Raw genomic sequence first — 26,783 nt, 5'->3', positions numbered from 1 at the left:
CAAAGAAGATATGTTATTAATTTCAAGAACAGAAAAACCACTGGATGAGTAATCTTGGCCTACTTGTGGTTGACTTGCATATGCCATTAACTATACAGGTTTGCGCTTTTCATCATGTAATTAATTGGCGAGCCAAAACAGTTTCAGTTTGGCATATAATTATGGCAATTAACGCCGTTTGACCTATGGTTAATTTTCACAAATTACTCCTTCTTTTTGGAATGGGATAATTATATTCATCTCCTTTCAAATTTGATATAATTACACATAAATTTCTTGTGATTTGTAAAATTATATCTAACACCCTTAAAATTTGCTTCTATTTAACAAATAAGTCTCTTCATCAATTAAAATTTATCAAATATTAAACAAAAAAATAATAAAAATTTATATTTACTCTCTATTTACATATTGCATGTCAAATAATTTTTTTCGAACTAAACTACTCTTATAACGGTGAAGATGTAATTTCCCACATACATTATGCTTGAAGACGTGTGAGGGTAATTTGGTTATAAAAAAAATTATTTGACATATAATAAGTCAATCGAGTGTAAATATATATTTATTTTTTATTAATATCAGCAAATTCGATAAATTTTAACTAATAAATGAATTTATTTGTTACATGAAACAAACTTTAGGGGTACTAGATATAATTTTTTAAACCATAAAAAATTTAAATATAATTACATCAAACTCAGGGAAGGGGAGTATAATTATTCCTCTTGGAATTGTATGTATACTCTCAGGAACATAAAAAATTTCTATATAATTATACAAACTACTTCTAATATTTAAGATTTTTGTAATTATATTTAAGATTTTTGTAATTATGTAGAAGATGAGAATAGTTTATATAAATAAACATATATAAATGTAATATTTGAAAGAAAAAAAAAAAAAAAGCGCAAAAACAGAAGTTGTAAAGGCGTGTCACATGTTACGTGTATTTACAGCTATTGAATGCAGCATTAGGTGGAGCGCGTGAGAAATGTGCGTTGCGCGTCGGTGGAAAATCGGAAAAAGGTTGTAATAATTTAATTGATATCATTTATAAAGGAAAAGAAAGCCCAGCAATATTTTACAGAATAAATTTAATTCAGTTTCCAGTTCTGCCCCTATACACCATATCACATGTGAACGGCCTTCTAATTTGTATTAGGCAAAGTATTGGCAGAAATAGAAAACAGAATTGGAAACAAACACATATGATGAGGAAAAGAGAAGTAAAGTTGCGGCTATTATTTATTTGTACAAAGGAAAAGGTTTTGTTTTGTGAAAGCTGTCATGCGGTTGGATTCACGACCTTCTCCTCATCACCCATTTCTAACTTCCAACTCCTCCACCCATCTCATAATTGCATTTCCCACCCTCAAAATATATCTTATATTGTAACCACCCCTCTAAAGTTCATGAGTTTCACCCTTACTTAACGCCATTAATAATTCCGTTAGACTCGTGTGATTGATGTGGCGTAGGTGTGGTTTTTATGTTTGTTGAAGTGTCTGTTGGAACTTTCTGAATATTTCATTCTCCAAAACACATAAAAATAAAAAAAATGAAGCATAAAACCAAAATTATACCCAAGAAATTGAGGTTTGCTGCACCAAAAAATTGTACTAGATTTTCTTTTTTTATTTTCTCCAGATATAATTGTAAGTTCATTTTATTATTCGAACTAATATAAGTATGAAATAGTAATATGATATTGGTATCTTACATTTCGATTGACGCAACTTGTAAATTTCTTTATGGAATTATTTGGTATCCAAGATGTTTGAATCGCAACCTCTTCTTTACATTTATATTTTTCTCCACAAAAATTTTCAACATAATACTTTGATTGTTGATATGATGCACAAGAAATTTGTGAATTTGATCTACTATTAGAAATTTTCTAAAATGAGTAGCAAATTAGAATTAATATATAATTTCAAATAAACATACCTCTACTGCAATTATGGACCTTCACTTTTTTGGATGTAATTTTGCTTGATTTCTTATCATTCTTTTCTTTTTCTTTTATTTTTATAGGTGTGCGTTATGACTCAAACATATATATACCCCTGTACATAAGGGGGCAAAAATATTTAGAAAATTCCAACTGACACTTCAACAATCATATCGCACCAGCACGATCTAAAGGAATCATAATGCCATTAAGTAAGGTGGACCTTTTTCATATGTTTTAAATTTTGGGGGAATGCTTGCGACACACGATATACTTTAAGGATAGTAAGTGTAATTGACCAATTTAGTAATCATTCAATTTCAATAAAGGTTAAATTTATAATGTTGCGTGTCAAAATTTAGTAAGAATTTTTTGGGGGTGTTAATTTAATTTATTTTGGAAAGTTTTAAAATTTTATGTAAGCTTGAAAATTCGATTGCTTGATCAGGAAGAGAGGAATACATGAAAATAACACCGGAAATGTTCCAGTTATACTTTTAGATGCTTAAGCAAGTAAGGGCATAAAGGAGGACATGGATCAGAATCACATTGCACTTGTAATTCCATTTACCGTGTGCTAAATCGTTTTTCTTAAACTGTAAATTGAAGTAAAACCTATGTACTTACATCATGCCAACATGTTTGAGTTAAAATTTTCTGTATACGTACACAATTGGTTGCCATCAGAAAATGAGAAATGTGTCGTTTTAATTTGCTATTTTCTATGCAATAATACAAAGAAGAAAAAAAGGGGGGAAAAATGAATGGAAAGAATGTTGAAAATTAACAAGTAGCAAAAATAATGTACGTGCATATATAGATGAGTACTACTCACTTGTCTACAAAGCTTTGTGTTGAAAACGTTAAAAATCACAGTTTGTGAGGGTGAAGAATGTGGCTGCAGCCTTTAAATCGTGGTGATCTTGAATATATGATAAGGGCTCATCCTCTTCCTTGAATGTCGGGTTTTCCTCTGTCAGGATCGCATTTTTGCTGCACACAATCACATCAAATTTTGATTTTAATACGAGGTTAATTCTGACAATGATTCACTAATCAATCATTTAGACATTCAAAAACCTTGGTAGAATGTTCCCATGCGAATCAAACTTGAACTCCTCATGTGTCCCATCATGATCATCACCCGACAAATGATCAAGAATGGCCTTCATATCATGATTGCATTCGTCGAACGAAAGGCTCCTCCGATGATGATCTTGAGCTGCAAACGAAGAAGATATAGACTCTGCATATCCGTTCGTATTTTCATGCATGCAATTCCATAAATTCACATCATTTATCACCACCACCTCATCATCATCGTTCTCTCCGCAATCTCCCCCCCATTTTGCCTCTTCATTGCACGACCACGCGAGCTCCCCGCTAATGGACGACAGAGGCGTCGACTCCACCTGTCGTGCTGCGGCAGCACGGCACAGCGTGAGCTGGTGGAGCACGATCTCGAGCTCCGCCTTGACGAGGCTTATCTGTTGCTCAAGCTCACGTATAATCCGGTAACAGCCACCGACGGGGTCAGCCGCACGTGCTTCGGATTGGAAGATGATGGTCCGCATGGCGTGGTCCCTGGCCGGTGGGTCGAGGTGACGGATGATCTTGACGATGTTGCTAACGCCAAATAGGCGGTGGGCGTTCAAGAACTGGCGTTGGCGGTCGTGCGGGAAGTACGGGGCGAGGATGCAGTCGGAGGCGCACTTGCGGAGTTGGTACTTGCATGCGGCGCATGCCTGGGTGGTGGAGACATGGCTACGGTGGTGAGGAATGGTATTGATACTCGTAATATTATTGTTGTTGTTTTTTCTTGACGGTGTACAAGTGTTTGTTCTTTTGTTGAGATTATTGGGAATGATAATGTTGTTGGATTGCATGGCTATATGATTTATATGGTGGTTTTGTTATTGTGATTGTGCGTAGTGTGTGAGATATCGGCTGCGGGTGCGGCGGAGATGGGGATCATGAGGATTTTGGTTTTTTGTGTTTTTTGCGAGGGAGGGGGTTGGTTTCTTGATTGAATTGAGTATTTGGTGTTTGTCCCTTCTTTTCTGGTTGTAAGAAAGGATAGATGGTGTACGTAGGGTTGGATAGAAATGAAAGGAGATGTACTCACAAGTGTTAGGATTGGAAAGTTGTGTTGTGTCAAGAAAGTATTAAATCCAAATTAGCTTTTATCAAAATTGTAATATAGCCACGTAGGCTATTTAATTTTTTTTAAAGAAAAAGTTTACAAAGTACCTTAACATTTGGAGAAAGAAACATTTAACCTCCTTTCTCTTCTTTGTGTCTTCTATTCCTATTAATTTCTATATATGTTTTAACCTATATATTAATATTTATTTTGCCATTATTTTACTAACTGTAGGACTCGAAATATTGAACTGACACTTATTTTCTTTTTGATCTCAGCATATCTCGTTCTTTGGTCCATTATGATTGGAAAGAAAACAAAATCAAGTATTAATTGAATGAATATTAGGGTTTTTATAGTCCATAAATGAGACCAAAATAGAAATTATATAGATCAAAATAAAAAGTATCGCAAAATGCGAGAGTAAAAAAATACAATAAGGCGAAGTGGGGTTAGATGCTTCTTTTTTAAAAAAATATTAAAACGTTTCTTTGACATTTTCATTTTAGTTTTTGGCGTTTCTTGCAATATCTCAATTGGTAGCTTGGATTTAAGGCTATGAAAAAAATTCTTAAATTGTGTGGAGATTATTATAGCGCAAATTCAAATTGTAAATTGTACGTTGTTGTTTGATTATTCACTTCTTGAGTAAATATCTATCGATAACGGTCTTGTATAATTAACCTTTGATAAGTTTTTCATTTTTTCAACATTACGTCATTATCTTCTTTTATAAAAAGAATGTCATAAAAATCATATATTTATAGTTTCTTTTCTTATTTTATATATGTATTTTCAGGTACCTTTTATGTACAAAACTTGAATAATACAATTTATATAATTTTTCTATCTTAATAAATGTATAAATATACGTATAATGTGGCACAAATTACTAAGTATCAAGAATGTGGGCCTTGCAAATATGAGCATCAAATGTCTAAATAGTTAAATATTTATTATATTTTATCTGAAAAGAGAAAAAGGAAAAAAAATAAATAGGATGACATCTTAATGGGCTAATTTCAATTATGTGGGCCTGTTATAGAAGAAAACAATGTATGAAGGCCTGTATATGTAAGGAGCCCATTGACCCAAATACAGAATGACAATTCAACTTCGGCCCAATAACTTGGTCCAGAATCCAGTAAAATTCGGTCCATTTGGCCCAAAAGACCGTACGACAACGTACTGTCAGTTAGCAACGGCTTCATTTCTTGCCGCTCGATTCTAGGAAGAAAATTTTATATTGAAATCACACGCAGAAGCAGAAGGGATATAATATATATATATATATATATATCTATAATTCGAAGAATAAGGTGTAGTGTTTGATCCCATTGATAGATTATTGAGCTCTGAGTTAAGGTATGATTTCTGCTTCTCAGTTTTCAGTTTTAGTTGTTTGAGTTTTTTTCGCGGCCTTTTCAATTGAATTCATCAGCTGATTGAATATGTCATGTATCTTTGGTATGGTGGCATTGGATCTTTGGGTTTTGATTTTTGTTCGTCAACTTTAAGTGTGTGAATTGATTTTTCTGTTTTTAATTTATGCGTTAATTCATTCGAGCACTGATTTGTGCCAGATTTTTGGTTTTTTGATTTGGGTTCATTTGCTTTCTTCAGAATTGAGAATGTGGAGGATTGATGGATGTTGAGCTATTGCTTCGTTTTTTCTGTGGAGAGGATTGTTTTTGTGTGATGAAGATAACTTATGAATGATATTTTGATAAGATGTTGATTTATTGGGTGTGAATGGGATATATTGGGAGTTTTGAGCTTGAATTAGAGGCAACCTTCTTATGAGCACTTTGATTTCTGAATTTCGTTCTTCTGATTTATGTGTTAATTGTTTAGCCTTTTGCCTTTTCCCTCTAATTGGAGATGAGAAACATATCGTGATAGGTGCATACAGAAAACTGGCACTGAACTAATTTAGGTTGAAGGATCTGGCAAAATTAGGATTGGTGAAAACGGACTTGGTAGTTTCTCTTAATAATTTGTAGTTATGGTTTGCCTTTGAGGGTACTATCTATTCGGTGTTGGAGAGCTACATTCGTTTTCTGTGAATTGGAGCTGCTTGTGTAGGGTTCTCTCAGATTTAGTAGCACTGTTGTTTAGTGTAATGTGCGTAAAATAATGCCAACGTTTACATTACGATTAGCCCAATTAATGAGCAAAGATCAAGATACTCAAATTGTAAAGGATCTAGTCTTTTTAATCAAAAGAGGATGAGAAAGTATGCAGTCGCTCCTTTTAAAGACTCCATGCTTATATAATTTTCTGTACTTCTAATCGCAGAAAAAGCAGACATTATTCTGTGAGTTTGCTCAGCTATTTCCTTTATTATTAATCCTCTCCTTTTGAAAGTCGTTATGTTGGATCATATGTATATGTATCCAGAAATGTAGTCATTCACACTCCCTCCATGCCATATTATTTCTCCAACCATATTGTTGGCACCCCAGAATTCTTGTCATGGTGGTTTGCGTGGATATTGTTGGCTTATATCCTATCAAGTTTAAGAAATCACAGCATAGCTTGAGCTTAGTTGCGTATTATATTAATGAACATCTCTTGTCTTTCGGTCTTTACCATTATCTTTGAATTTCAGACTTAAAGTTGAACATTGCATTCCTGTTGAAACTTGTAATATTCTTGAGAAAATTCTGAGTGTTGGTTTTTTTGCTTCTCTAGATCTGCTGCATCCATGTTTACTAGCACTAAAGATGTTAAGGGGAAGATTAAGATAGGCTGCAGAAATAGTTTAAGCTTTATTAGTTGTCAAATTGATCACTGCCCTAAACTAAATATCTTGCTTCAGACAAAGGTGGTAACTAATCTTGTCTGCAACTGTTTCTTGTCCTGAACTTCTTCCAACTCCATTATTTTCTTATTCTGTTTGGAATATCTTGATCCGCCAAACTGATATCGAGATGGGTATTGCAGATATCATGTCGGTAAAACCAACGGTTGCATTAAGAGCCATACTTGTAGGAGGAATTGCTGCATTTGCTAAAATTGGCGGTGCAATGAAAGCTGCCGGTGGAGCAAAGATTGGCGCTGCAGCTGCTGCTGTGACTGCTGCAGCAACCGCAGCCGTTTCAGGACCAAAACAAGACCCAAAGACTGCTCCTCCACAATCTTCAAAATGAAATCTTCATGCTGCAAATCGATCCCCCGTCTATTTTGGGGAAGAAAGTGCTGATTTGTGCATTTCTACAATAAGATGTGTAACAATTAGTTAGCCTTTGTAGCTTAGCAGCTTTTGGCAGTCAAGGATTAGATCGAACTGGTCTTTTTGTACATTGCAAGGAGAGTAGAATACAAAATTAGGTTTAAAGAATATTAGTGCTATGTTTTAGACTTGAATTTTTAGCAGACAAAATTTTGTAAAGTTTTTAACTGAGAGAACTATTTAAAATGTTTGCTTAAATTAAGATGTAAGATGAAGAGTAATACAATTGTTCACCGATACAGGAAAAACGTGAAGCAAATAAGATATGCGTTTTAATAGGTCATAGAAGAAAAAGCGCGTTGTAACATTTCCCACACCATAAAAGAAAAAGGCCCGCCGGTTTTGCCACCTATTCTCGTGCTTTCTTCTCGGAAACCTCTCAGTTTTCCGTCAATGGAAATAGTCGGTGCAGATGGGTCAAATATTCAAATCAAACCGGGTCAGACCCGGGAACTCGGGAGAGCCCGCGGCCTGAATTCCTCTGATAAAACGATTTCTCGGCGCCACGTTTCCTTCTCCTTCCCCACATTTTCCGACAATCAAGAAATCCGCCTCCAGTTTGAAGTTCTTGGAAAGAATCCCATTTACGTGAATAAAAATAATGAAGTCAACATAAGTCGGAGGTTCGAAAGGGGCGTAGTGGAAGACGGCGATATGTTCTGCGTTTCTTCTAAGAATCCCGTTTGGTATACTTTGAGAAGATCTGAAAGTGGCGGTCAAAGTGTTCGACAGAATGATTTGGAGAGCGAGTTGGCTGGGACTTGGGAGAGTGGGAGTGGGTTAGGAGGTGTTGAAGATTTGCAGCAAGAGAGTGTGGATATTTCGGATATAGATCCTGTTAAAGGTTTGTTTTTCATAACTTCAATTGCTATTAGCATAATTTGTTCAAAAAGTTTATTTGAAGTAAAATTTGCATGCTAATTTTGTTTTGAACTTGTTGATTGTTCAATTTGAGCTGTTCCATGAATGCCTATACGTGTGAATTCTTTGCTGATTCAATTATTTATTCGTTGCAGAATTTGGGTTGGTGGTAATAGGACATGAGTTTGATTCCTATCCCAAGAAAATGATAAGGGACATCAAGAATTGGGACTGGTTTCTTGAGGAAACAGGAAGAGATAGTGATATTGATAATGATGAGGACAAGAAAAAAAGGGGGAGTACGAGAAGGAAGAGGAAAAAAGGAGCAGAGAATGAAGACGAGGAGTGGACTGGAGAGAGTGAAGATGACAAAGTGTTTATTAGCAAGTCCAAGAAGCCTCAAAGGCCAAAATATATGACAAGGTCCAAGGATCGTGGCAAACCAACAAGCAAGAGCAAACGCACTGCAGTGAAGATAAACCAAGAAGTGGATGATGAAGATGTTGAAGATGAGGATGAAGATGATGAGACGTTGGGAGGTTTCATTGTCGATGATGAAAACTTGGAAGAGGAGGAAGAAGTTGGTGATGAGGAGGAAGAGGAAGAAGAAGAATTAGCAGATGGAGATGAAGATGAATGACAATCCCAAACTGGATTTTGCTTGGGATGTTTTGTAGGTGTGGAATGTAGATATACCACTGTAACTTACCTGTATGTTGTAAGGATAATTAATCTAGCATTTGGTGAAATGCCTGACTATTAACTTCATGGTTGTAACTGTATCCCTTTATTTTCTTTTTCTTTTTTTTGGGATAAACAACTGGTTTCAATGTTCAATATGATCAAGGCAAATCAGCTTGTTCATAAGCTGCTTCGCCATGATGCACCATGGTACTTTTAAGGTTCTTTTGTAATGAGTGCATTTTCTTCCCATGATGGACAATTTTGTACCGAATCAAATTTGTCCAAAAATAACGGAAGTAACAGTAAAAAACAAAAGAAGCAAGAAAGGAAAAAACAAAAACAAGAAGTATAGTTGGATAGTCATAGTAGATACTGAATTCCAGAAACACCCTCAACAAAGTGTTCCCCTTTCCTAACGAAGTTATCCAGATTATTAACCCCCATACCGCAGCTGATAACTCGATGAATGTCGTGTCCAGTATTTCATCGGACTTCGTGCTTTTCCCATACAAATTTAATCTCTTCCAATTGCTAGGAATATACTGACTAACAAGACTATTTCTTGAAAAGAATGGCCAAGATTCTAATGGTGAAGCCCAGCTGCACAAACCATTATTATCTAACCACTGCTGCAATTCTTTCACCCCCAAAAGCTGCACTTTCACTATCAAAATCCATGGCTGCGTGCTCAAGCTTTTGCCCCCAGAGACCACTCCAATTTAGACGCAAGCCCATTTCTAGTCTTCCCATTAAAACCCAATTCTCCGTCCAAGTTAAGGCCTTTTCTTCTCAAGAATCGAGTGCACCTCCCAAAGGTACCTTTTCTTTTTGGGGGTAATTTTACATTCTTGTGTGATGGGCATTCTTGTTCTTACTTTATGATTCTAGCTTCTGTTGTGGGATGTGCGTTGCTACTGTGTTATAGCTTGTCGGAGACCTATACGATGTTAATTACATTGCATATTGTCACAATTCTTGTTCCAGCTTTATTTAAGAATCTCTGGAAGTTTTCTGTCTTTCGTTTATACTATTTTTCCTTCTATTAATCTCTGAAAACTGAAATGATGGGTTTTTAGAATTTTAAGGCTGCAGGATAAGTAATCTTTGTATCTGAATGTGCTGCTGCTTAAGCATGACGAAACTTCTTATTTCTTTTGTATCTGATTGAAAACTTGCGATCAAGATGTTTAAAATATGTCAAAAAAATTTAACAAGGCTGGGGCATACGAAGAATCTTACTTCCATTTTCGTTTTATGTTGCAAAATTATTGTTCACGTTGTGTGTCCTCAAGTTTGATTTGCTGATTTTTTTTTTCTTTAATTTGTTATTGTCTGTTGAAAAGCTAGAATTGCCAACTTATGTTTTGGATAAAAACTTTAATCAACTTTATGTCGGCAAAACAGATGAAATTCCAGCTCGGGTTGGCTTTCTTGGTCTTGGAATTATGGGCTCTCCAATGGCTCAAAATCTCATAAAAGCAGGGTACAAGTCTCTTCATTAGTATGTTGAGTTTAAATTACTTCATGTCCAACTTCCTTATCCACTCGTTGTATCTTTGTCTACATGTTCAAAATTTTCACAGCCTCGGTGCTGGCAAAATAGGACATTGATATCCTAGGCAAATATCTAGCATCTTCTTCTTGAAATAATGAATTTGAAATTAATGCATGCCAGATATCATTTTTAAAAATACTTATTTTGTGCTATCCGCTTCATCAAGTTTGTCTTCTACAGTAGTGGAGTTGAAACCACACATGCAATGTGTAGTTCTTTCTTGAATTTTTCAGTAAAGCAGAAAATGTCTCTCCTCGTTAATTTATATTCTTATGATTCTTTGGTTTGGCCAAAGGTATTGATAGGGTCTTGATACTGGGCAATACGTCAAATGTATATGTTTTAGCACTTCTCATCTATAACTCGCTACTGACCACGTTTTTTTTTTTTTTTTTCCCTGTAGATGTGATGTTACTGTTTGGAATAGGACCAAAAGCAAATGCGATACCCTTATCTCCTTGGGTGCAAAGTAAGTACATGGGTGAACTTACTCAAGCCATTATCTAAAAGTAACTAAACATCATTGCATACATTAACATACTTTAACCAGGCCAACTAGGTGTCAGTTTCTATGATTGTGCCATCTTCTTTTCAATTTTCTAAAACAGGGACCTTTAATGCAGATATAAATCCTCACCTGAGGAAGTAGCCGCCTCTTGCGATGTCACATTTGCAATGCTTGCCGATCCTAAAAGCGCAGTGAGTATAAACCTTCCTTTTGTGGATGTAGTTGCCCTGTCATAGCAGTCCAAGCTCATTACATCTCATGTTTTCCAGGTGGATGTTGCATGCGGAAAGCATGGAGCTGCAAGTGGCATGAGTCCTGGAAAAGGGTATATTTCCCTGATATGCTCTTGAAATACTTTGACTTGCTTTTTGCTGCCGTCCCTTTGTCCCTCTCATCTCTCATTACAAGTTTGAGCTTATAATAGTTCTTGTTGAACGGGCTGCATAGTTATGTAGATGTCTCCACTGTCGATGGCGAGACTTCCAAATTGATCAGTGCACATATCAAATCTACAGGAGCGCTATTTCTGGAGGTTAACATTTGAGGTTTCTAACTCAATACAAACGTAAAGCACATGAAGGCAATTATCTCAATGAGAATGAAAAACACGTATTTTCCTTCATGTCAACAGGCTCCAGTTTCAGGCTCAAAAAAGCCAGCTGAAGACGGACAGTTAATTTTTCTTACTGCAGGTAGAAACAAGTTGGCTTAGTTAACTAGTTAGAATTTGTAAAGCATGACATTTATTAATATCTCTTGCATTTTTATCCTCATTCCAAGTTATGTTTTAATCTGTGACTGCTGCAAATTTCGCTCAGGTGACAAATCTCTATACGAAACTTCTGCTCCGCTTTTAGACATCATGGGAAAGGTGATTCCTCTCCTTCTATTCCTCTTCTCTTTACCAAATGGTCCTGATCTTGCTTTTCTCGTTTATTTTCATAATTTTTGTAGTCAAGATTTTATCTTGGAGATGTCGGAAATGGAGCTGCAATGAAACTTGTCGTCAATATGATAATGGGAAGGTTCTGTGCCTTCCTACTCCGCAACTCTTCCTCTTCTTTCTCTTCATTTTTCATTTTCTGGGGTTTTAACTACTCCATAGACCTAAGTTTTACTCAGTTTTTGCATTATGAACTATTGACAGTATGATGGCATCGTTTTCCGAAGGATTGCTTCTTAGCGAGAAAGTTGGTCTGGACCCAAAAGTGCTGGTCGAGGTATGCTCTTGCAAAACTAATCCTTTTGTATGATGAACTCCACATGTTGGCTTAAGACAACATCACAAAGTTTATAACTTTGCTTTCCATTTTCAATTCATGAACTTGTGAAATATTCAACTTTGATTTGCTTGCTTGTGATCATTGGCAAGAACTAAGACTTTTGCGTTTTCTTTCTTCTCTTGTTCTATTCATCCATACTGCTAAAGCATCGATCTGTGTTCTTCCATGAACGTGATTCATGCCACTAACAATTGTATGAAGAAAGATCATTACCATTCGGCCTATTCTTATCTAATAAATCATTGTATAAACAAGACTTTTGAAATAAACCCCATTTTCACTATGTAACAATTCGAGACTCCAAGCCCAATGTTCTGATGTTCAACATAGCATGTAGAGGTACAAGTTCGTGGCGTTTAGCTGTAGAAGAATGACTATATTGTGGTAGAATTCTGCAGCATATATATGTTTTCATGCATTGTTAATTCTTGCAGGTTATCTCCCAGGGTGCAATCAGTGCACCAATGTACTCTGTGAAAGGTCCTTCAATGGTTCAATCTCTCTACCCCACAGCATTTCCATTAAAGCATCAGCAGAAGGTATCCAATCTTCCAGCACTTAAACCTGAAAAGAAAAACTCAAAATACTGGATGTTCGACTCGAGATTAACTGTTAAGAGCTTGTTTCAGCTTGTCCTATTAAACATAACAACCAAGTTTTAATATTTTTATTTTTTTCATTCGGTATGATTTGAAGTCCATCAGTAAAGTATGTGTGGAAAGACCAAGCTGACTAACACAGGTTCTCGAAATTCAATGGACATTTAAATAATTTTGAAGCAACGTGTTCAACTCGACTCAATTCATTTATTGCATGCATGTGAGATTACAGAAAGCTTCTGATGGAAATTGTTTACCTTGTCAGGACCTTCGACTTGCTCTGGGACTAGCTGAATCAGTCTCCCAGCCCACGCCGATTGCAGCAGCAGCAAACGAGCTCTACAAAGTAGCAAAAGCACACGGTCTAAGTGATGATGATTTCTCGGCCGTGATTGAGGCACTGAAAGTGAAACTGCAAGAAAGACCATAGATATCCATCTTTGTAGAAATACTTTTCTTACTACATCTTTTACTGCAACTCTTAAACTGCATTTCTGATTTCTTTCTTTTTTTTTTACTTTTAACAATTTCATTTGAGTGTCGAATCCATTCCAGTTAAATACATGGATATGTATTAGAGTCGTGTTTCTCTCTACACCAAAGTTGCTACTCTAATAATCTAAATTTAGGAGGTAAGAAAAAGTAATTGCAAAGTAGGCAAAATATTTCCCAATGGTTTAATTAGAAGAATAGAGTTTAGGAAGTGGGAGGAAATGAGAGCTGTTTGTGTTATTTCTTGCCTTGTGGGTGGCGTGGGGTATTACCCAGACACGCTCCACTATGGGCGGTCCCGTGCACGTTCAAAACATATTTTTTAAAGCAGATTCTGATTGGCGGTGGAGCCCACGCTGCCCCTTTTTGGGTCGGGAAGTTGGGCGTCGGATCCCCGCCCCAATTACAATTTTATGTAATATGCAGAAACTAGAAGAAAAAAAATACATCGCGTCATTAATTTTAAATAATTAAATTAATTTTATGTAAATCAAATTATGCACATCCCTATGCTATCTAATGAATATGATATTACAGTATGGAGTTTGCACCATTTTTTACCAAAAACTTAGGCTTTTCTAAAATTGCATATTGTGTTAAATTATCTCTCAATATATATGAATATCACAATAGTGATGAAAGAAAACAAACAAATAAAGCTTCAAACTGAAAAAGTTACATTAATGAAGAGCCATGACTAGAGGTGGCAATTGGATTCGGATCCGACAAAAGGGGCGGGTTCAGGTCAAAAAAATACAAGTGAGACGGGTAGCGGGTCCTAAGTATTATGACCCGATCGAGTTCGGACTGGGTTCGGCTTCCTAAAACCCGCCCGATTTAATTCATTAACATATATATTATTTTACTCTATTTTGGTAGAATAAACACTAATAAAATATTATATCATTTTATTTGTTTATTGTTAGGTTGCTCAACAATTGATAAATTGTAAAGTTAATCCACAATACTTAACAAGGATGAAAATGAAGAAGTTGTTAGTAACTTGTAATTTCTATAAATTGTTTGATTTGTTTTTATAAGTAATTTATTTAGACTTGAGAATTTATTTTTTGGACTTTAATGTTTGAGTTAGGTCATGAATAATTTTATTTATAGTTGATATCTTAACTTTTCTTAGTAATTAATTAATATATATATTATTTTATATATAGTTATAAAATAAATAAAAAAATAAAAATAATCGGATCTACCGAGTGGGGCGGAATGGGGTGGGTCGCAAGTCCTTCTGGGTGTTGGAGGGGAGGGCCTCGGGCCCACCCAGCCCTAACTTATTGTTGTACTAACTATTATTGTTTTCCTTACATGCAAGTATGAACGATTGACCATGACTTGAGAATAATCTCTATTAGTTCACATTAATGTCTAATCTATGTGTACGACCACTAAAACAAACTAGAAATGAATCCATCCACATAATATAAAAACTCTAAAAAATTTGTTGGACTATAAAGTTTTTTTTTTTTTTTTCAAACAAACACTTAAAATGACTTTTTTATATAGATGACAAATATGACCGTTGTATGAAATAGTGATCCTTTTATATCATATTATAAATTGAGATGCTAAGAATAAGTGTAATAAAAAAATCACAATAAAGGGCTATAAAATAATTATTTAAAATTTAATGATCATATAATGAATAAAATAATAAACTCACAACAAAATGGGATCATTAGTGAAAATTATGAAATAAATAAATATTCAAAATAATATAAAATAATTTTTTTTAAAGTTTATTCCAACATTTTCTGTGAAAGATCACCCAACTACCTCGATAGATGGTAGATTTAATTATTGTTGAGACGAAATAATTTTCAAATACACAAAAAAATAGTTAGGGCAAAAAGTTGTCAGAATATTTAATTTATTTACAAATATGACTTAAATTGTAATAATCATTCCTCACATGCATTAATATGTTATACTTCTTAATATGTATTAATAGATGAAAAATATACAAAAATAACTTGATAATTTTTTTATTTAATTTAAATAAATATAAAATTTTATTTATTTATTAATATTAATAAATTTAATAAATTTTAAAAGATGTTGAAATAAATTCAGTCCAATGTGTAACTTTACAAACGTTGTCGGGAAAAAAACAGAATGTATAAAAATCTCAACCATCAAAGTGTGAAGCACGCGCCAATGGAGACACTTCTACCAGTGCTCCCATGCCTCTTTCCAAATCCAAAACCAGTTACCCACCACCATTTGAATCTCTCTCCCTCTCACTCTCCGAAAATTTTTACCCGGACTCAATTTAGTCGAATTTATAATTTAAAGAAAGTGATTAATTACATAGTAGATGTGATTGAATTTGTTCAGCCGAGACTGGTCGGGCAAGAATTTTCCCCGACTCTCACTGCATAATAGGGTTTTGAGTTTCTACCCCTGTTCGCTCCGCTTAACATCCTTTTCTTCTTCATCATCATTTCATCAGTTTCCACTTCTTCTCATTGCTTTTCCCCCTTCAAATGACAACGCCAGTGGTGAAGAATAACTTCTTGCCACCCGGGCTGGTCTCTAATCTTCAACAAGTACTGGCTAACCGCATGCCCGCCGGAAATGACGGCGTATCGTCCAAGCCAGTTATAAATGATGAAGATTCGAGCCAGCCCTCTTCTTCCGGCAACGAGCCCGGTGATGATAACGTGTCCAAGCCCATCATATTGGTTACCAATAGTGATGGGATTGAGTCCCCGGGTCTTTCCTATTTGGTCAATGCTCTCGTTAGTGAAGGCGTTTACAATGTCAATGTCATTGCCCCTCAATCGTAATGCTCTTTGTCTTTCGTTTTCTTTTTAATTTTTTTCCTCACTTCTTTTATCTTTAATAGGAGTTGCTGTATTTGTGTGTGTCAATTTGGATGTTTCTATGTTTAGTGAAGTTGGTGAATGGGTTTCTGTGGTCGAAATTCTTTTTTCTTGAAATCTTTAAATGAATTTTTTCTATTGGATCTGAGTTTTTAGCATCAAAGTGCTAATCTCTAGTGTATCCTATGTTTCCTGGTGTTTTGTTTAGTTAACTTTGTTCTTTGAATATGTGATGTTAGACTTTGCTTGAATTTTGTGGGGTTGACTGCTGAATTTCCAGTGACCGTGGGTTCACAGGGACAAATCTGCTGCGGGGCATTCAGTGTCGTTGAAGGAGACAGTTGAGGTGGTAACAGCTGATATTAATGGTGCTGTTGCTTATGAAATTTCTGGTACATTGTCTCCTTGCTTTTCGTTGTTGCAGTTCATATAGGTTTAGTGTGACAGAGCATGATTTTGATTTGATGGCATGTTGATTACATGAGCTTTAAATTGAATTATACAACAATGAGTCACACTGGAGCAAATGTTGTGCTATATATGCAACTTTCAGGAACTCCTGTGGATTGTGTGTCATTGGCATTGTCTGGGGCACTGTTTTCGTGTTCAAAGCCTCTCTTGGTATGTTTTTAATGACTTCAACTAGTGAATCTTTCTAATGGTATTGCCTTGCTCTGTGCTTCAAGCATGTGATCCCTTTTCTTTCTTTTGTCTGTTATTTAGGTACTTAGTGGTATCAACAAGGGTTCAAGCTGTGGCCACCATATGTAAGTTGCTGGTTAATTTGCTTCTGATTTGTGATTATAAGAGTTTTATTTTTTGTTTATAGAAGCACTGCACTTATAGATTCAAGAAATCCAGGTTTTATTCGAGCGTTGTTGCTGGAGCCAGGGAAGCATTAATGAATGGTGTGCCTTCTATGTCAATATCACTAAACTGGTTTGATTTCCTGACACTATTTAACAGCCAAAATTTGTTATTTTGGATATGTTACATGTGTGTGATAGGTTGGTCTCTATTTGTTTGCAGGAAAAAAGATGGTAGTCAGGAAAGTGATTTCAAGGATGCTGTGACTGTGTGTTTACCATTAATAAATGCAGCCATGAGAGATATCGAGAAGGGGATTTTCCCGAAAGGCCTTGCATTGAACGTAGAAGTTCCAACATCACCCTTGACAAACAAGGTCTGCTCAAATTAACTTTTATCGGGATGATTGTCCATTAGCGGGTGATATGATGTCTTATGTTGATATTGTTTAATTTCTTGTTAAGTAATAGGAAAAGCAAAGTACAAAACTCTTGATAGATGTGATTTGTGGTTTAAGTCATATAATCTCAGCATGCTTGCGGATTCTTTAATACTCAAGTCCGTACGCTCATGATGCAACTTCAATGTATTCTCATGAGCCGTTGTTTATCTACATGCTATCTATGTTCATTTCTTTGGAAATGCCGTGTTTCTTTATTATCATTCCAACAACTTCATGAGTGGTAGATTGTCATGATATTCATTTTTCTACTTCTTGTTCATATTGTAACAGCTATCAGAATTGGGACTCTAGATGGAAAAATAAGAGGATGCCATTAAATTTTCTTCCCTTACCTGTTAATGCTGCATGGCTGTATAGCCTGTATTTATTGTTTTATACATTAGATACAGTTGATATTGTTTTATTTGTGTACTGGCTCAATTTTTTGACAGGGACTTAAAGTTACAAAGCAAAGCCTTTGGAGGTCCACTCTTAGCTGGCAAGCCATTTCAGGAACCAGGCATCAGGCGGCTTCTCGTTTCAGCGGCAGCCAGCTGGGCCTTGGCATGCAGTTTGCACAACTGAGCCGTGATGCCTCGGCAGCTGTGAGCAGCCTTTAAATGTTTCCTTGGTTCAATTCACATCAAGGGTAATAGTTTCCAGATTGTTAATTTGTTCTTTTCCCCAGGGTGCCGTTCGCCGTTTGGCCACACAGAAAAAGAATATTGAGATTGTTGAATCAGTTGGTGCTGCAGGGAAATCCGTGTTTAAGAGAACGGTGAAGTATTTCCGGGTAGAGGTAACAATATGTTGCATTTAAGAGTCGAATGCCAAAAATGGAAAATTGTGCTTTGTTTTGATCCTCATATAAACAGATTAATTCCTCCATTTCCAAAAGTTAGGTCTATAAGGAAGAGTTATATGCTAGAACTTGAAGAATGAAATAATTCTTCTGAAGCTTCCTTACTGGACATGAAATTTCCACAAATTATTTTGTGCAACATGTCATAATCCCCTTTTTAATTTTTTTTCTTTTTATGATCAAGGCCATCTCATTTTGCCTTTGTCCAATGCACTGATTTCTTTGGTCATTTTCTTAGTCCAATTCTTCTTTATCAATATCATTTGTTTGTCATGATGATTGACTGGTTAGTTAACTATCCAGATGCTCGACAAGGATCAGGAAGAAGACAATGAGGATCTGGATTTTAGAGCACTTGAAAATGGCTTTGTAAGTATAGCCTTAATTCTTTTGTCTTATGAAAGTGTTTCATATCATACACCTTGGCGAACGCATATACTTCTGGACTTGGTGGCAGAAGTTTACTTAGAATTGCCTGATTCTATGCCAGCAATTTGGTCTTGTTTGAAGTATCTTCCCTGTATTCAAAGATGGAATCTGCCCCTTTATGTTGTAGAAACTTGGACTCTTAGTTAACAAATTCTTGCATTTGGAGACACAGGTTGCAGTTTCTCTACTCCCTCTATCTGCACATTTAGATTCAGAGACTGAGGCCGCTGCTTTGGACTGGATTTCATCTGCACTCCTAGTGGGAGAATAAGAATACTTGCTGGAAACGCGAGTAATATTGTATATTTGAAGAAATGATCTTAGCCGCATACACGGCAGGTATTTGTGCGAACCATACTGCAATACTTAAAATTTTCCACTTGTTGATCAGTTTGATGTGCTCCGAGGCAAATGCTTCCCCTGTTGAGTTTCAGTGTGTGGCATAGTGTAAAATGGCAGTGTTTCTCAAAGTTTCTGTGTTTGACTTACTGATATAAATGTGTGTAGGTGGTTTGACCATTTTTCCTTTTTTCTTTTCTACTAGTGTGTTGAGTGAGCTGAGGTGGGTTGGTTTGTATTCATATTCCACCTTGTAAAGGATGATGTAATACTTAGATAGGTTATTTTCATGCTAATGATTAATCAGTGGATTTGTTGTTGATTTTTTCTCTCCATTTTCATTATAGTTTCATGGTGAGGTCACGTATTTCTGTAATGCATTGGAAATTTTGACCTAACAATACCAATTTGCAACTTTCTTCCATCATTATTTTTACTTGCAAATATATCAGACATTTGAACAACCACTCCAAGTAATCTCGGATTTAATAAAAGGGTCGACAACTGTTGCTCAAATTTGTAATAAATACACGAAATAAGCTCTAATTTGTATTGTAAAATTTATTAGACCACTTGAAATATAACAAAATTTAAAGGGTAATAACATTTACACTTCCTAATTTATGATTTATTTGTACAAATTATCTCTATCTTTTGTCAATTATATAAATTATTGACAACTAAAAAATAGAGATAATTTGTACAATAATGCTAATATTTTTAGGTAGTGTTTATGTAATTTTTTTAAAAAATAAGGAGTGGATTATAAAAGTGATAGAGATTTTTTGGTGGGTCTATGTATAATTATCTAAAAATTAAGAGTAATTTGTATAAAAAGCTATAGGTAAGGGGTGAAAATATAATTATCCCTTTTAAATTTGCTCAACCACTGTCTTGCTGTAGCAAATAGCAATAGGTGGTGTATTGTTAAAGGATTAAGGGCAAAAGACAATTTTCATCCCACAGCTATAGGCCATTTTCGTTTTAGTCCCGTAAGTATCTAGGGTTTCAATTTGGTCCCGTAAAATTGAAAAATTCGCAATTTCAGTCCAAATTCGCCGGAAAATTTTGTGGGTCGCCGGAAAAAGTCACATGCGATGCATGTGACTTTTAAAATTGGGTATGTGGAAATTAAAAAAAAAAAGAAAACGACTCACGTGGATTAAAAATCGCCCGCCAGTCGCCGCCACCTTCTCTCTTCAATTCCGCCGCCATTACTTGAAATTTTTGGCCACCACATATACCAGTCGATTCCCCATAGCAAGGAGCACAAAACCCTTCAACCAATTTTGAGATCCCACCACGACAGCGACTGGGCTTTGAAATTGACCGCTGCGGACAATTCCCGTCGATTCACCGGCGATAGGACGACCCACGATCGCGAATTGGTACCATTGGGTTCGTCTCCTCACTGCGGTTTTAATGGGACTAGTCTCATTCATTTTCATCAACTAGGTGTAAAGATCCATCGTTTTGAAGATCTCGGTCGTCGTCCGCCGCAACTGCACCTTCCGCCGGCGTATTCTCCTTCGTCTGAACGAACCACCTGCTCGGAAGACCATCGTTGAACGCCTCTCGTTCTGGCGAATCTTTTGAGACCAGTCCCATCGATTTTGGTCACCTCTGTGCAAAGATTTGACGAAAGCCATCCTCCGCCTTTGCCAAGGTCGCGAGCTTGATTTTCGTCGTTTTTTTTTTTAATTTCCACGTATGCGCCACATATGCGCCACATCAGCTTCTCCAGCCAATCAGGATCGAGCCCCCAATTTTAAAAGTCACATGCATCACATGTGACTTTTTTCGGCGACCCACAAAATTTTCCGGCGAAATTTGGACTGAAATTGCGAATTTTTCAGTTTTACGGGACCAAATTGAAACCCTAGATACTTACGGGACTAAAACGAAAATGGCCTATAGCTGTGGGACGAAAATTGTCTTTTGCCCAAGGATTAAATGCATTTTATTGAGAAAATTCTATTTCACTGAAAAACAAAAAAGGAAAAAGTAGAATAACCAAACTCTCTTTCCACTCCAAAGTTCATTCTTCCACTCCACACAGTATAGCTTAGGGTTTAACAGTCGGTAGCTCAGTGACCTCCTCTTCTGCTCCGAAATGGCGTCTTCCAAAACCCTAATCCGCACTGGTGTTTCTCTCATGACCCGATTCCTCAACCGGACTCCCCACGCCAACCCCAACCCCATTATCTCGCAGACTCCCGAATTGATCGCCCTGCCGAAGCTCCTCCCGTCTTTACTCATTCCTCAGTTCGACAAGGCGACGCTGGTGCAGTTTCCACAGCATCAAAGCGAGGTTGAACTGCAAAGAAAGCTCTCCTCCCAAGGCTTCCTCTACCCCACTGGCCTTCCTTCTCTCCCATTTTTCCTGCCCGAGGGTAATTTCCAATTTTTCGTATTCGATTCTTGCTTTCTCCTTTTCTGGGACTTTGAGTTCATAGCAAGATTATTGAGCTCGTGTATTGTTGTCCTTGTTCTGATTGTAGTCGTGTTCGTCGTTATTGTCTATTAAGTGTATGAAAATAATTGATCTGACCGGAAAGATACATTTGATTTAATGTCAATCAGTAACTGTTGCACTTGGATTTTGCTTAAATCGTATGTTTGGAGTGTTCAAAACCTGCCCTGTTATGTAGTTTCATGATAGGACTTCAAACACTACTTAACCTTGTATTTCTCTAGCCAAGACACTGTTTTCTTTGATGTGGATATGCTTTGTCATGTTCTCAACTAGGGTTCCGTGACAATTGCAATGCTTAGTTCGTCTGAGTTTGCATACTAGTTTTAGGATTTCGAAGGCTTCCTCGCCCCTCAAGGGACCTTTCTTTGGACTGGAGTTTAAGGCTTTCTGTATAAGTCTTCAACCACCTGGTTAGACCCTACTTCATCCCAACTCATCTGTTCCCATTTTGTATGCACAACTGATTAGGTTGTAAGAACTTTGGTTAGATTACTTTTGAGCCTGGCATTAGCTGATGGACTAAAAATGCTTAAACCCCATTTTGACTAGCAGGACCTATTGAAGACCTTCGAACTTCTTATCTTCTCCTTCATCCCCTGTATTCAGTTTGTGGTACAAGGCCTGCTCTACAAGTCAAGGACTACTCAAGCACCAAAAGAACCACTTCAATACCATCTGTAAGGAACTGAGTTAGATACAATGTATTGTCAAGACAACTCTGCACCAGTCATTGGTCAAATTCTTAAGCTTATGTTGACAAGTGAAGCTATTTTTGCCCTTGTAAACTAAATGCACTTTCCTCCTCAAAAGTGCTGTGGAGTAGGAGTGTTAAAGAATGTGTCCTGTCATTCGTAAGAAGCTCGGTGCTTTAAGATTGCATTGTCCAAACATCCAATATTATTACCTAAAGTGGAATTCATGTAATGTTACTCTTGGGGCGGTCTTCTATGTGGTCAAGCTTGCAGTATGTATATATTGTTACATCCATCTCTTCAGATGAATGTGATGTCAGAAATATAGAGTTACTACAATCTTAGTGATGGAGAGGACTGCATCAGGAATAACATGGTGCTACTCAATGGGGACATTAGAAGTTTTGCTAGGTGCTCCTGCTCCAGTTGGGACTTATTCTAGGATGGAGCTACAACTAACGCATGTGGTCATTTGTTTTTTATCATTAATTTGGTGAGGCAATTAGTATAGAGAGGTCGAGAGCAATGAAAAAGGTCGTCATTCTTATATTGGATATAAAATAGCAAGCCTGTGCTAAAAGTTATATGGTAAATAATTTGTCAAATATTTCATAAATTTAATTTTCTTAATCCTTCTGTTGTTGGGAGATTTTCTTTTCCAAGTGGTTGACGGTGGGTCAACTTAAGTTTGCATTATTTTAATGAGAAAAGTGATCCTGTTGTAATAATGCATATCTTCGGCATATATGCTCTTTGTGTCCTTAGCAAACTAACACTCTGGTAAAGTAAATGGTATTTAATCGGATACATTGATGTGTTAATGTAGCGACTTATTACTATGTATGTCTACTATTTCTGAATCACAAATCAGATCTAAAAATTCTGAAGTAACTAGTGGACATGGTAGCGTAAAAGTACAAGTGGACCAAAATAACTGGTCACGCGTAGTCTTCAATCCAAGAAACAATGTTTATGGCCATCATACTGCTCAAAAGATATTGTCCAACCATTAAGGAGGTTGTCTTATTTGGCAGGATTTTGTAGTTGCAGTGATGAATTAGTAGTTCTCAGGGAGAACCTAGACGCAATGAGAATGTGAGGTGATAAACACAATCATAGTTTGTTGGTTTCAAACTGTTGGCTCAATTCTGGATTGAGTTAAGATAATCTTTATACTTGTCAGCATGTAGTTGCAATCTTTTGCCGGTCTTGCTAATCCATGCTTTATTCCATATGGCAGTATGTATGTCATCAATTCTCATTGAATTGGAAACAAGGAGTTAAAGTTGGCATTGTTTCTTTATATTTCTCGGTTATTACGTGGCAATTGATGTATGGTACTTTCTTTTCGACTCCCAATAGGAGATGAGTCTTCATCAAGTGAGCCTATGATTTTATTTCCAAAAAGGACATACCAACCAAGCAACATCAGGCGCAAAAGGACACATGGATTCTTTGCTAGGTGACTACATCTCTCTCTCTCTCTCCCTCACACACACACACATGCACACATACCGACACACCACTCTCACAGCCCACACAGCCGCTCACATGCTTGCGCGTGTGTTTGCACACTCACTTTTGTGCACACCTTTGCACGTATATACATGCATGTGCTTGACTACACATGTCATACAGCTGCAAGCTCCCTTCAGGGTTTCAGTCTTTTATGCCTTTCTCTTTTGTATTCTTGTTTTAAGCTCTTGGAACTATGAACCACTGATATAAGTGAACATACAATTAGTCATGATAATAATTATGAGGAAGTTAGACAAGAAATAATTGCTTCTCGCTTGTACTACAACCTTTACTGTGGCGGCCTACTACCCTTCCCAAATCTTTACTTGAAAATTACTACTTGCATAAAACTTGCTTTCTGATATTATTGTGTGTAACTGCATCAGCCATGTATGTCTCCATACTTAATACAGCTAATGTTGATTACTGTTAAGTCTCTGGTGCTAGTGACTGATACTCTTTTCTATCCTGAACAGAAAGGCAACAAAAGGGGGACGAAGAGTTATTGCTCGACGCATTGCAAAGGGTCGGTCTAGAATCACAGCGTAATGACTCCTCATGCAAGTTTCTGAGGAAGTCTAGTCCACATGAAAAGTTGATCTGATCTGAAAAGTTCGAGAAACCTAATTAGTATTCACAATTTGGAGTTACCGATGTATTGCAGGATGTTTATTGAGATATGCAGAGAAAGGCGTTACTTGACATTGTTGCTTCAAGCTTTCAATCTTTTTATATATGGAGTTTCATATGCCAAATACTGGAAGGATCTATGAATTTTAGTTGTGCAATAATTTTGTTGCCTGTACTCTAGTTGTCTAGGATAGTGAATGATGCATTATAAGTGCAGAATATATCCAAGAATAGAAGTTCTTATGCGGCATGATCTTATTTTTTTTCTTTTATTCTTCGGCAAATTGAGAAATTCCATTCTCAGCCATATTGATTGAATAAATGTTCTTGGCCTTTGTCTTAGCTGTAGCAGTCAGTTTGGTTATATGTGTGCATTTCTGACTTTTAACACACAAATTTTGCATTAATTTTGTGTACTCATTATGCCTTATGTTCATGTCTCTTACATTTTAATGTACAAGAAAATTTATAAGGGTTCACAAGTATGCCTGGACCCAACAAACTATGACCTCTTTTACTTGCTGCGAGATAGTGCTTTTATTGTCCTTATGGAAATGACATCATGCGTGTCTTAATTTATACATGTATGTACAAGAGCCTGGTACAGATATGCCTTCCCTTCACTAGTGTCAACTAACATGTGCAAGTTTTCCCTGAGAGACACACACCAATCTATTTGTCAAATGCACACTGGCCGCATGTGTGGGATTGGTTTTGCATAAGCACTTGTGTGCTTGAATGCACACGTAGATATATGAAATATGTGTGTTTAACACATGCGCGCTTTAATGTCAAACATGCACTGATCAGCGTGTGCACTCAAAAATTGAACACATGTATGTGGCTTGGTCAGTTGCGTACTTGTCTTTGTGACTGTATTTATATAAGTATGTAGTATTTCATATCCTCCAATTAGGGGTGCTACTCTACAATTTTGTTTGACTGCAGGGCTCAAGTGAATTTTGACACTATTAATTAAGTAGAAAATGGTAAGAAATTATTTGTTCATGATTGCCATTAATTTATTACATGAATTTATTGGAACTATATATTACCGAGTGGAATTGATATCTAAAATATGAAAAGAAAATAAAAATAATTATAATAAATGGTACCTAGAGAAGGGATATTTAGAAATATTGACTATTAGTGATGGCATGAGACAAATTTTAGAATCAGAGAAGAAACAACATGAAAGATTAAGTTTAACACACTACCCATCTTATAATAATGATAATTTCTTTTACCTCAATCAAATTACTTAAATATTTTAATATATATATATATATATATTAATCATCATCGAACGATACTTGTATAAGACTGATTCAAGAGACTCTCTTCCCTCATGCTCTGACATTACATGACTTGGGTCAATTACATATATATATATATATATATATGTATGTACAATAAGCATGTGAGGCGTTGTCTTTTCAGGCACACGCCCGCCTTCTGTGTGTCAGTAATTATTTTGACCTCTTTGACGTACATTAAATTGTTGAAAGAAACACAGCCAATAATTTCACATTGTAAAAAAGCTATGGACCGAACCACTCAAAATTGTTGTTCTCTCATGATACAGAACTGCACTGCAACAACTGCAGGCAATTAAGGGACTTTCTTGCAACTTGAGCCCATACACACAGACATACACATAACTGGTAATTTTATATGATGACAGAGTTGTCATTCATTGCTCCCAATTAATGCTCAAATTCAGATCTCTGAAACTGAACTGAAAGATTGAATAACTGAAAAAATGAAAAGATAATGGACTTTGTAAAGATTGGTAAAAGTTGTTGCATACATTTATATATCAACATTCATTTATGACAAAGATCTGCTGAAAATACAAAACAAGAAAGTCTGAGGTTGTCTGATCATCATACATACATTAATACATTGACCTAATTATGGCTGAGGAGCCCAGATGGGAGCGGCGGTAGGGTTGACAAGAAAAGGGCTGTTGCATGGGAGAGGTGAGAAGGAGGAGACCTGTGGCGGTGGGGAGGCGGAGGCCGAGGAGGAGGAGGAGGTGGAGCCGAATGGTACTGGACATGGTGATGGAAATGAGGCCAAGAGAACTTCAACGAAGTCCATTGGATTGATGGGAGGAGACAGCGTCGCTTCAAGAGCAGACGAGAAGCTTGAGAAGCCAATAATTTCCTCGAGGAGTTGTTCTTGTGCAGCAGATGAAGAGGGCACCGCGAATTCAACAGCATTAGCAGTTGGGATGATAGAATGATCAAGAATTGATGGATCTTGATCATTAATATAAGCTTGACTTTCCAGCTTTGAGTTGTTGAAGTCAACAAGTGGGGTGGGAGTATCAAAGCCAAACACAAAACTATCAGCTTGTTTGAGGAACTGATGGTTCTGATTTTGTGGGGTGTACTGTGGATTCGGTGGCGCATTCGGCCAAGAAGGGTGC

At 36.4% G+C, this 26,783-nt stretch overlaps 6 protein-coding genes across 9 annotated transcripts; 5 read left to right on the top strand and 1 right to left on the bottom strand.

Moving 5' to 3' along the window:
- LOC105164586 (LOB domain-containing protein 22-like) lies at window positions 2,641-4,039 on the bottom strand. Its single transcript, XM_011083273.2, has 2 exons — window positions 3,035-4,039; window positions 2,641-2,947 (listed from the first exon to the last, which is right to left on the bottom strand). The coding sequence occupies exons 1-2, from the start codon at window positions 3,838-3,840 to the stop codon at window positions 2,818-2,820; spliced, it is 936 nt and encodes a 311-aa protein (XP_011081575.1). The 5' UTR covers window positions 3,841-4,039; the 3' UTR covers window positions 2,641-2,817.
- On the top strand, window positions 5,343-7,506 carry LOC105163455. Its single transcript, XM_011081807.2, has 2 exons — window positions 5,343-5,462; window positions 7,044-7,506. Exon 2 carries the CDS (start codon window positions 7,049-7,051, stop codon window positions 7,247-7,249), a length of 201 nt encoding a protein of 66 aa, XP_011080109.1. The 5' UTR covers window positions 5,343-5,462; window positions 7,044-7,048; the 3' UTR covers window positions 7,250-7,506.
- On the top strand, window positions 7,580-9,100 carry LOC105163447 (myelin transcription factor 1). Its single transcript, XM_011081794.2, has 2 exons — window positions 7,580-8,176; window positions 8,349-9,100. The coding sequence occupies exons 1-2, from the start codon at window positions 7,726-7,728 to the stop codon at window positions 8,831-8,833; spliced, it is 936 nt and encodes a 311-aa protein (XP_011080096.1). The 5' UTR covers window positions 7,580-7,725; the 3' UTR covers window positions 8,834-9,100.
- Window positions 9,272-13,417, top strand: LOC105163438 (glyoxylate/succinic semialdehyde reductase 2, chloroplastic). Its single transcript, XM_011081781.2, has 12 exons — window positions 9,272-9,692; window positions 10,282-10,360; window positions 10,836-10,901; window positions 11,056-11,131; window positions 11,210-11,265; window positions 11,388-11,472; window positions 11,572-11,632; window positions 11,759-11,811; window positions 11,895-11,965; window positions 12,088-12,160; window positions 12,658-12,762; window positions 13,088-13,417. Exons 1-12 carry the CDS (start codon window positions 9,449-9,451, stop codon window positions 13,250-13,252), a joined length of 1,134 nt encoding a protein of 377 aa, XP_011080083.1. The 5' UTR covers window positions 9,272-9,448; the 3' UTR covers window positions 13,253-13,417.
- On the top strand, window positions 15,460-19,355 carry LOC105163426 (5'-nucleotidase SurE). Of its 4 annotated transcripts, none has more exons than XM_020695272.1 (10): window positions 15,463-16,114; window positions 16,452-16,546; window positions 16,708-16,775; window positions 16,878-16,921; window positions 17,001-17,093; window positions 17,184-17,337; window positions 17,856-18,008; window positions 18,092-18,202; window positions 18,569-18,634; window positions 18,867-19,355. In XM_020695272.1, the coding sequence occupies exons 1-10, from the start codon at window positions 15,816-15,818 to the stop codon at window positions 18,963-18,965; spliced, it is 1,182 nt and encodes a 393-aa protein (XP_020550931.1). In that variant the 5' UTR covers window positions 15,463-15,815; the 3' UTR covers window positions 18,966-19,355. The 4 variants fall into 4 exon arrangements, with proteins under 4 accessions (XP_020550894.1, XP_011080065.1, XP_020550931.1 ...); XM_011081771.2 differs by having other exon boundaries at window positions 15,465-16,114; window positions 17,016-17,093; XM_020695235.1 differs by lacking the exon at window positions 18,867-19,355 and having other exon boundaries at window positions 15,460-16,114; window positions 18,569-18,860.
- On the top strand, window positions 21,042-24,621 carry LOC105163419. The gene is made up of 3 exons (XM_011081749.2): window positions 21,042-21,426; window positions 23,564-23,663; window positions 24,196-24,621. Exons 1-3 carry the CDS (start codon window positions 21,147-21,149, stop codon window positions 24,266-24,268), a joined length of 453 nt encoding a protein of 150 aa, XP_011080051.1. The 5' UTR covers window positions 21,042-21,146; the 3' UTR covers window positions 24,269-24,621.

Source organism: Sesamum indicum, linkage group LG1, assembly GCF_000512975.1.
Source record: "Sesamum indicum cultivar Zhongzhi No. 13 linkage group LG1, S_indicum_v1.0, whole genome shotgun sequence".
Classification (NCBI taxonomy): Eukaryota; Viridiplantae; Streptophyta; class Magnoliopsida; order Lamiales; family Pedaliaceae; genus Sesamum; species Sesamum indicum.
The sequence above is the reverse complement of the archived record's forward strand: the minus strand, read 5'-3'. Positions and strand labels throughout refer to the sequence as shown.

Bases quoted from the DNA above. Each gene is read 5' to 3' on its own strand.
- LOC105163419 (XM_011081749.2), top strand. From the start codon at position 21,147: ATGGCGTCTTCCAAAACCCTAATCCGCACTGGTGTTTCTCTCATGACC. The intron at 21,427-23,563 runs GTAATTTCCAAT...GACTCCCAATAG, and splicing joins CCCATTTTTCCTGCCCGAGG to GAGATGAGTCTTCATCAAGT. The intron at 23,664-24,195 runs GTGACTACATCT...TATCCTGAACAG, and splicing joins ACACATGGATTCTTTGCTAG to AAAGGCAACAAAAGGGGGAC.
- LOC105164586 (XM_011083273.2), bottom strand. From the start codon at position 3,840: ATGCAATCCAACAACATTATCATTCCCAATAATCTCAACAAAAGAACA. The intron at 2,948-3,034 runs GTTTTTGAATGT...GATTGTGTGCAG, and splicing joins CATGGGAACATTCTACCAAG to CAAAAATGCGATCCTGACAG.
- LOC105163455 (XM_011081807.2), top strand. From the start codon at position 7,049: ATGTCGGTAAAACCAACGGTTGCATTAAGAGCCATACTTGTAGGAGGA.
- LOC105163447 (XM_011081794.2), top strand. From the start codon at position 7,726: ATGGAAATAGTCGGTGCAGATGGGTCAAATATTCAAATCAAACCGGGT. The intron at 8,177-8,348 runs GTTTGTTTTTCA...TATTCGTTGCAG, and splicing joins GGATATAGATCCTGTTAAAG to AATTTGGGTTGGTGGTAATA.
- LOC105163426 (XM_020695235.1), top strand. From the start codon at position 15,816: ATGACAACGCCAGTGGTGAAGAATAACTTCTTGCCACCCGGGCTGGTC. The intron at 16,922-17,000 runs GTAAGTTGCTGG...CTGCACTTATAG, and splicing joins TCAAGCTGTGGCCACCATAT to ATTCAAGAAATCCAGGTTTT. The intron at 17,338-17,855 runs GTCTGCTCAAAT...ATTTTTTGACAG, and splicing joins CATCACCCTTGACAAACAAG to GGACTTAAAGTTACAAAGCA.
- LOC105163438 (XM_011081781.2), top strand. From the start codon at position 9,449: ATGGCCAAGATTCTAATGGTGAAGCCCAGCTGCACAAACCATTATTAT. The intron at 11,633-11,758 runs GTAGAAACAAGT...AATTTCGCTCAG, and splicing joins GTTAATTTTTCTTACTGCAG to GTGACAAATCTCTATACGAA. The intron at 12,763-13,087 runs GTATCCAATCTT...TTACCTTGTCAG, and splicing joins CATTAAAGCATCAGCAGAAG to GACCTTCGACTTGCTCTGGG.